The sequence below is a fragment of the Manis javanica genome, chromosome 1, assembly GCF_040802235.1.
Source record: "Manis javanica isolate MJ-LG chromosome 1, MJ_LKY, whole genome shotgun sequence".
Lineage (NCBI taxonomy): Eukaryota > Metazoa > Chordata > Mammalia > Pholidota > Manidae > Manis > Manis javanica.
The window spans coordinates 51,213,717-51,223,368 of NC_133156.1; the positions used below are offsets into that span (position 1 = coordinate 51,213,717).

Sequence of the window (9,652 nt, forward strand, 5' to 3'; positions counted from 1 at the left end):
GAAAAGATAGCTGGCTCTTCCCCTGGCAGTCATTTGGAGATAATCTCATCAACATTGTTAGACAACAAAAATCCTGAGAGAAAAATCAAATTGGTCTTTCAGTACTTTCTCCTATAAAGGATGTTCAGGAAAGAAACCTATGACCACACGGCTTTGAAGGACTTCCAAAGCACTTGTTTTTAAATAAATACATATATAAATTGTATAGAGACATATATTTTTTAGTTCTGTTTGTTGAAAGGGCCTAAGAGTAATGACACCCCTGCAGCAATGAGCACAGTAGTTCCCAGACCTTGGTTTCTAAATTGTATTCTCCAACTAAGGAAACCCGTTTCTTTGAAGAAGTGGTTGATTCCAGGGCTGGGAAGAGGAAATGCAAGATGAGCCCAGAGCATCTTGTACTGCTGAAAAGTATAGGAATGCTTTAAAAAAAGATGGGGCATGTCAAAAAGCTACAGGAGTCAACCTGACAGCCAATAACCAAAGTTCCCAATAGCCAAAGCTAGAACAATTTGGGCAAAAAACATTTTTAATGATAGTATTGGATTATAACCTATAAAATAAAGCAAACTTCTTTGAGTCCATATTAATATATATATTCAAATAATATAATATGTATTCAAATAAATAATAACTATATATTCAAATACATAATTGAATACATAGATAAATGGGGGAAATGTGGAAACTCTTCCTTAAAGAAGAATTCCAATTAATAAATGAAGAAGGAATTTTTTAAAAAAGAATAAAGGAAATGCAAAATCACCATTAGGCCAACACTAGAGTAATAATTTTTGCAGGCAAAATCTACCAACAGATATGAAAATCAATGGAGAAATTTGACAGGCACCACCTAAATCAAGTGATCAAGGTTAACATCACCAGTAAATAGTAAGATACATCAATACGATGTACCTTTTTGATAGGATATACTAAGAAGGATATAATATCACTTGTATGATATTCTTGTCAAACACACATAACTTCAGCCTAATCTTAAGAAACCCAGGGACTATATGCAGACATGTATACACTACAGCATGGCACAGGGGAATGAATATATTATTCAGTTTAAATTGTGTAGTACAGACTCTAAGCTCCACAAAAATTCTTGGGGGATGAGAGTAAATGGAGAAGACATCACTAAGCACACTCGTGGAGGTGTTCAGCATTTATGTGTGGGGAGTAAGGGGAAATAAGTTTGGAAATTAGGGTTTCTGGTTTCTGATGGAACACATTTAATCCCCATTGAAACTACGAAGTTGTTAGCATCTATGTCTCTTCTTTCTGCCCTCTTTACTCCCCTCCTCTAACATTGTCTAAGATCAAGATGGCCACAGCCTCCTCTGCAGGAATGACAGGCTCAAGTTGCCAGCAACATGGGAAGCCCAAGAGGTGGTTTGAGTTTATAGGGTAACCATTCTCAGCCACTGCTTCTCTGGGGCTTCTCTTGATCTCTGTTACTGCCTCTGTCTTCCTCAACTGCTTTTCTCGGAGAGCCTGTGTATGTGAGTGTGTGCACACCTACCCGTGCACACAAATGCGTGCGCTCATAGCAATGTGTCACTGTTCCTCTGCTATGCCCACCTCCCTTCTCTGCCCTCTACTCTTCCACTCTTCTCTCTTTTCTTCTTTCTCTTCTCTGCTTTCTGTGCGTCTCCTCCATTCTAGTCGTTACGGAAGATCCTCTCCTTTGCAGAAGTTCTCGGTGTCTGCTCTCCCTTAACCTCAGCTAAAACCTGGAACCAGCTCCACCTGGCTTTCAAAATCCAGGGTTCTTCCACTTCTGGCAACAGTGTCTGTGCCTTTTCACTCAAACTTCTCAAGAGAGAAAAACAGAGTGGCTCAGCTTTAGTCACATGTCCACCTTTGTTCCAACCAGCTATGGTCACAGGGCCACAGGTCACCTGATGCAAACACAGCCACCCACACCCAACCATTCAAAGGAATCACAGATTGAGGAGGGCCTAAGAGCCATCAAAGGAATTTGGAGTGGAGAGAGGGTCTTCCAAAAACGGTGTGGGAGCTGGTCAATACACAAACATGTCTACTCTGACCCCACACATAACCCCTAACTCAAGGGGGATATACTCACCTTGACATGATCTACCCAAGACCTTCCGAAGGTAAAGAGACTTTTCTACTGCCCTCTCTCTAGGGGGAGGATCCCACAATATAGTCCCCTCAGCTAGCTTTCTAACTCCCTCTCATCAGCTGAAGAAGGGCTTTTTAATCACTTTCATTCACAAGGGAGACAAGGAGCCCCAAACTGTCAGCTAAGAAGAGCTTGGCTTCACGGTTCCCACACTGTGCGCCTCCATGTCCCTTCCCCAGGAGATGATGGACATTGTCAAAGCCATCTACGACATGATGGGAAAATACACATATCCAGTGCTCAGAGAGGACACTCCAAGGCAGCACGTGGATGTCTTCTTCCAGGTAGGTGAACACACTCTCTAGGTGAACTTTCAGCCCAATTTAGAGCAGTCAGCCCCCAAGCATCCGCGCAAGTGGTTTGTGTCCATCCCTGGACTAAGTACTATAGGAATCAGAAAAGAATTACAAGATGTATTGTCCTCAAGGAATAGATGATCTCAACATGCAGACATGTATACACTACAGCATGGCACAGGGGAATATATTATTCAGTTTGAATTGTGTAGTACAGACTCTAAGCTCCACAAAAATTCTTGGGGGATGAGAGTAAATGGAGAAGACATCACTAAGCACACTTGTGGAGGTGTTCAGCATTTATGTGTGGGGAGTAAGGAGAAATAAGTTTGGAAACTAGGGTGTGCTGGATTGTGAGAGTTAGAGTTTAGGTTGCTCTGATACAGAATGTTAATCCATGAGCAGAAGACTGGCATTATCACAGTGGTGTTCTGTTAAAAAACTAACCTTACGGCAGAATATCTATGAAAGTTAGAGCTAATTCTAGTCTAAATCTTTGCAGATGGGAAAAGTGAGGCTCAGAGACGCTTAAAGACTCACTCAAGGTCACACATAAGTTACAGAGACAGAAGCAGAATTTCTCATGTCTGGTATTATTCTTTCTGCCAGGTGGACAGGCTAGAATAGAAGACAGTGTAGGGGAGACATATTAGGATGTTGGCAAAATAAACCAGCAATAAGCATCTAGAGCTAGTCTTTTGGTTTTAAGGAAGCTCTCAGGAGTCAAAGTGCTGTTACCAGGGCCCAGGTGGAGTTGTCTGGCCAGTGAAAGACCACCCTATTCTCCAGGCAAAGTTGGTTAACAAAGGAAAACAGATTAGCGGGTTCTTTAAAGTGCTACCTGTTGTGTCTTTCAGAAAATGGACAAAAATAAAGATGGCATTGTGACTTTAGATGAATTTCTTGAATCCTGTCAGGAGGTAAGGAGAGACTTCAGGGCAGAAGCTTGTAAATCTGGGGCTCAGGGGCCTGCAGAAGGGAGAGAATGAGAAACCTAGGACCCGCAGGTCAGAGCCTCCAACACCTACACCAGCAACGACTCAGAACTCCGACATCACACCTCAGATTGCCCTATGGCTGGTCTTAGCTAAGCACAGGCTGAGCTGGACAGCCTAAGGATTGTGGGGGATATGAAAGCCTAGAGGGGTCTCTGTGAAACTGCAGACTTCCCAAGTGGGTAACATCACCATTTTTCAACCTGCGTCTGACTCAATGACCCACTCCCCAGACTACAAGGGAGTAGCTGGAGAAAAATCTAAAGCTGTGATTCTCTAAAATTCTAATGGGCTAAATTTTCCCCTAAGTACTGCTTTAGATCCCACAAAGTTTGATATATCATATTTTCATTATAGTTTAATTCAAAATATTTTCTTCTATGACCCATGGACCTAGAAGTATTTTGTTTAGTATCTAAACATTTGAGGGTTTTCTACATTCAATACTTATTCTTTAGGAGCATACAATAGAAAACCTTTAAATATAGAACATACAGTAGAGACATTCCATAAAAAAAGCAATTAAACTAAAAGTTTCCTCTTTGAAAAAATTAGTAAGATTGATAAATGCTTAGCAAGACTTACTTAAGCAAAAGAGAGAAAAAAACCCCTCAAATTATCAATATCAGGAATGAAAAGGGAAGCCCCACCACAGCTTTACACCATTAAAGATATAATAGTTCATTATCCAATACATTTACTAACATCTGAAATCTACAAATTCAAATTCCTTATTCCTTAAAAATTCCTTACAAATATAACTTATCAAAACTAACACAAAAAGAAACCAAAACTCTGAATAGTCCTATGTATGTTAAAGAAATTGAATCTGTGATTGAAGACTTCCACAGAGAAAATGGCAGACGCAGATGTCTTTGTTGGTAAATTCTTCCAAACATTTAAGGAAGAAATGATGTTAATCTTACACAAACTCAGAGATTAGAGAAAGAGGGGACACTTCAAAGCTTGATTTATGAGGCTATCATAACCTAATGTGGAAACATGAAAAAGCCAATACAAAATAAGGCAATGTTCAGGCTAACTAATATATTCCTTCCAGACATTGATGAAAAAATAAAATCCAGTAGTATGTAAAAAGCATACTATAACATGAATAAATAGGGTTTATTACAGGAATGCTATATTGGTTTAACATTCAAGAGTTAATCAATTAATACATAATAGAATAAAAAAACGTGATCATCTCAGCAGATGTAGAAAAATCATTTCATAAAATGCAATTACCCAGAGCTTCTTAAAAGAGGCAACATTCAATATTTCACTGGATAATTTGTATCTTCCAAACTTCAAGGCCAGAGAAGGTGCTTCTTGCCTTGAGTTTCTCACTTCCTAAGTCCCCACCCCTTACTCCTTGTTTCTCATACCCTTGCTGAGTTTTTTCTGCAAACGAAACCCATGCTGGAGATTTGCTCACCAGTTATAAAGCTTCTCAGAAAAGAGCCTCAGAGACTTCTAACCATACTTTTTTTCCCCTCTGCACCCTCCCCAGGATGATAACATCATGAGGTCCCTCCAGCTGTTCCAAAATGTCATGTAACAGTGGACATAGCCATCTGGCTCTCAGAGACGTTGTATTGAACAACCACCTTAACACCTTGATCTGCCCTTGTTCTGATTTTACACACCAACTTTTGGGACAGAAACACCTTTTACACTTTGGAAGAATTCTCTGCTGAAGACTTTCTATGGAACCCAGCAGCACATGGCTCAGTCTCTGATTGCCAACCCTTCCTCCTCTCTCTTCTAGAGAGACAAGAGGAAATTGGGTTTGTCTTGGAAGCATGCTCATCTCTTCATGCTGCTGCCCTATGGAAGGTCCCTCTGCTTGAGCTTAAACAGTAGTGCACACTTTTCTGCTTGCGTGCCCCAGCCCACTGCCTCCAAGCCCAGCAGACCTTGATGTTTCTGAAAGCAAGATGATCTGAGCCAAATGCATACCATCCTCTGATGGCCTCCCAAACCAATGTGCCTGTTTCCCTTCCTTTGGTGGAAAGAATGAGCATTATACAGAACAATAATAATCTACCAGGACTAGATTGGGAGAGCCAGCAGCTAACACATGTAGGATAGGACTGAATTATAAAGCATGGCATTGTCTGGTAACCCACATCACCCATGTCCTTTGTTTGCAGAGGCATGGACCAATAATTCTCTCTCACACTAGCACCTGTGCTGGTAGGGTAAGTCCCTTACTGTGCCCAGGAAGAAAGCCAATGCCCAGTGGTCTGTACCTCCATCCACCTCCTACTAGAGCCTAGCACTGCATGTCCCTCCCAGAAAGCCCAGAATGCCTGCAAATTGCTGTAATTTTATACCATGTTCTAACCAATAAACAGAACTATTTCTTACACTCTTATCTTCATTTCTTCCATGACTCCATTGGGCAGGAGAGGTAAGTTGTGAAAAGGAAAGTTTAGTCCATTCATTTGGCATCCAATTATTAGTACTAACTTTGTGCCAAATACTGTGCCAGGCAGGGCATCATCCTCCCCTGCCCACAAGCAAATGTCCAATTCAAGTGCAAAGACTGGGCCCATATGCAAATGCATCTTCAAGATGAGATGCTTCTCAGCACCTCCCTTCCAACAAGATGTCATTCCCAAAACCCTCTGGTGTAGAAAATCTGAAGCCATTTGTGGTATGTTGGGGATACAAAGATGAAGCAGTGGCCAGGACCTCCTGTTGAGGGGCTTCGAGTTCAGGGGCTAATCAAGTGGCTTCAGTCTATAAGCAGCAAATGGTTACTTATGTTGGATACTATGGGCTTTGGTTTCCCCATTTGATGTCACATTAAGAAGATTAAGAGCTAACAGTGTCATTCTTAGAAGGAAAGCAATTTACCAAACCCATATAATATGCCAGGTGCTACACTGAGCTTACATACATTATCTTATTTCATGCTCATGGTAGAGCATTCTGGGAGATATAGTCCTTGTTTTGCTAGTTTGGACACTGAAGCTCAGAGAGGTAAGAGGACGTATTTAAGGTAGCACAGCTCCATAAAGAGATTAAACTCTTCCCACTCTATCATAAAGCCTTCCTACTCAGGGATTCTGCTTTGTCCCAAGTAACTAAGGGTGCCTCACATAAATCTCATGCACCTGTAGTCAGTCCAGAGAGGCATGGGTAGTCTTTGAATCCAAATAGCAGATGAGGAAACAGACAAAGAAAAAGGGAAAGCCTTAGGTTACCCACGAATTACTATTGAGAACAGGCCACCAAATCTTATGCATTCATGAACTACTTCTAATTTGATTCCTTGTGCCAGGCTGATTCCTTTCCCAATTGGAAATTGTAGAGGCCACAGCTCTGTTTCTCTGGGTTTGCTGAGTGCAGCCATGTCTCAGGACATTACAACCTAAGGCTGTAGACATTTGGCCAGCCCCTAGCAAGGCATGTACACATGTAGGTCCAAGCAGAGGATCTGTACTTGTGAGCCTTTCCAGGTGGGGTCTGAGCCTACCTCACAAGTCTGTACAGTCTAGGTCATGGTTCTCCACCCTGGTTGAACATCACAATTACCTGGGATACTTTGAAAAATGCCAATGCCTGGGCCCCACCTCTGAGAGGCATCAGGATTCTTTAAGCTGCTTGGGTGGTTGTAATATGCATCCTGGGCTAAGGTGAGAAACTGACCATAACCAGTGCTAAGAATGGGGCACATGATCTGAGCCATCCCCCTATATACAGTGTTTGGTTTGGAGATAGGCTTGATTCTTAAGCCAGTCCAAATAGCATGAATTTTAAGACTTGTGCTGGGAACAATGAGACAAAGATGTTCTCTCTCCTACTGGACATGAATGAGACAGCAAGTAGTCTGAGCATATTGGTAGCAATTTAGAAATTTTGAAGGGTCACCAAAGGGCAGGTAAATCAGAATCACAGAAGGCAAAGGAGAGAGATTTTTAAACACACACACACACACACACACACACATACACACACACAGACACACACACAGAAATCAAATCCTTGATAAGATCACTGAGCTGCTGGATCAAGCTGCTCCTGAAACCAAAATAACTATGACCTTTTCGGATACCTCTGTTAGATGCCTACAGAAGGTCTAGGCCAGTGTTTCTCCACCCTGGTTGCATATCAGAATCAACTAGGGGGCAGAGAAGGGGACACTTCTTAAGTGCTAAAAGCCAGGGCCTTATCCCAGATTAACTGAATCAGAATCTCTAGAGGTGGCACTGAGCATTAGTATGCTTAAAAAGTGCTCCGGGTGGTTTCAGTGTACACCTAGGGCTGAGAGCCCCTGCTCCAGAAGAGTGGAAGGGCTGATACCCTTCTCCCTGTGCTGGCCAGACTACAAGTAAGAAATCAAATTCAGGCCTGAGCACCCAATGCTGAGAGGAAAATCAGCATCCCGAGATATTCAAGAGAAATCAGGGTGGAAGAAAGAATCAAAATTGATCTTATGATGAATAATCAACAGAAAGATGGTTGGTTTCCTAGTGGAGGTGGGGGAAAGGGCAAACTGTTGGAGCAGTTGCAAGGGTATGGGCCACCCTTCATCACAGCGTTTAATAAAGGAATGAGGGGAAAATAAAAGCTGCAGTTTCCACAGAAACACAGAGGGGCCCATGCTTTGTGAGTCCATGCATCTCTCAACAACTGGGGTATTGGAGAAACAAGTTTCCCTACCTGGAACACCCATCTCTACCTTGTCCTTCTGGAGGGATCCTGCTCCATCTGAATCATCCAATGAATTGTCACCATTTACCAGACACTGGGCCTCCTTATGGGGACAATCATGTAGCAGACACTGCACTGTAGCCGCCTTACCCAGATCCCTTGGCACTCACCATGACTACCCAGATGGACTCAGCTCTGCCGGCTGCAAATGCCTGCCATTTTTGTCTACAACTCTGTCACAGACTCAGGCCAGGACAACCCCACCTGTCTGTGAAGGCAGCAGACCAAAAGAATCAGGTAGTGAACACCTCCCTGGAGTAGCTTTAGCCAATGACTGACAGGAGTGGGTGGATAAAGACTCTAGACCTCTCTCCTCCCAGCAGGAAGGTGCATCATCTATACCATCTCCCAGGATTCTCCAGTAGGGTAAGTTCCTTGAAGCAGTGACCTGCTCGAGAGTGCAGCCCTTACTGACCTTTTTCCTTCCCTGTCTCACTTCCTGAATCCCCCCACCACTGCTTCTTGGGATCACCTGCCAGGTAAACTAACTGCCCCCCACATCCCTGTCTCAGGGATGGCTTCTGAAGGAACCTAACCTAAAATAGTGCATAGGGCAGGTATGTGTCCTGCTCTCATGAACCTAATATTCTAGTAGTAATGGTAGTAAATAGACTATAAATAAAATGTTTTAGGTAAAAAGGCAAGAAGTAAATAAAAGTGTGACATGATATGGAGTGGCTGGAGAGGCTCCTGCAGACAGGGTAGGGAGGGAAAGCTGAGCCAAGCTTGACGTGATCTCAGGTCATGTGGGGGTGGGAGGGATCACCAGGTATTTATAGAAAATCTGGGCCTATGCTTGCTGTCATTTCTTGCTCAGGCATTCGAGATGCTACCCCTTCTTCCCATATGGATTCATATCTAGTACAGAAATGGAAAATCCCACCATGAACCATCCTGTGGCCTCCAGCACATCTCTGAATAAATCCTCTGAACAGAGGTGAGAAGGCCTGCTGGAGAGCCTCCCAGAGGAAGTGTAGGCAGGATTGGGGGCCACCGCTCAGTGCCAGGTTCTATACAGATGATACCCTACTAGAATCTCACATGTGAGGTAAGTATCCTAGACACCTGTTTTTCAGATGAAAAAATGATGCCCAGAGACACACAGCTGGAAATGGACTGAAAAGCCTGCCAAACTCCAAACTCGGTGCCCAGTTCCATTTCTTAGAGAGCATGAAGACCATCCTCCACCTATTCCTAAAACTAGCTTTAATGATATTCAAACACCAGAAGGTGTTGGAAAGCAGCTGCCATGAAAAACTATTAGTAAAAGGCAATGAAAACAAGTCCATGAATTCAAGCCAAATTATTAATCCTCTAAAGGAAATAATGCCAAGAACATATGCAAAGATGCCCATATGGATTTCTCAGAGGAGCTGAAATAAACATGTCCCTCTAAGACAAAATAGGTCCAGTCTAACTGGCAGACCTCCACATTGCTTCTTGGGATCACCACCCAGGTAAACTAACTGCCCCCCACATCCTTG

General features: G+C 42.8%; 1 protein-coding gene across 3 annotated transcripts in view; it reads left to right on the top strand.

The window, feature by feature from the left end:
• The window catches only part of KCNIP1 (potassium voltage-gated channel interacting protein 1), a 335,952-nt gene extending 330,137 nt beyond the window's left edge, over positions 1-5,815 (top strand). For all 3 annotated transcript variants that reach the window (XM_036995194.2, XM_017670639.3, XM_017670640.3), the window contains 3 exons: positions 2,335-2,439; positions 3,309-3,371; positions 4,957-5,815. In XM_036995194.2, coding sequence (XP_036851089.1) covers positions 2,335-2,439; positions 3,309-3,371; positions 4,957-5,004 — 216 coding nt within the window. In that variant the 3' untranslated portion in view covers positions 5,005-5,815. The remainder of the gene's footprint in view (positions 1-2,334; positions 2,440-3,308; positions 3,372-4,956) is intronic.
• Positions 5,816-9,652: the final 3,837 nt, after the last annotated feature.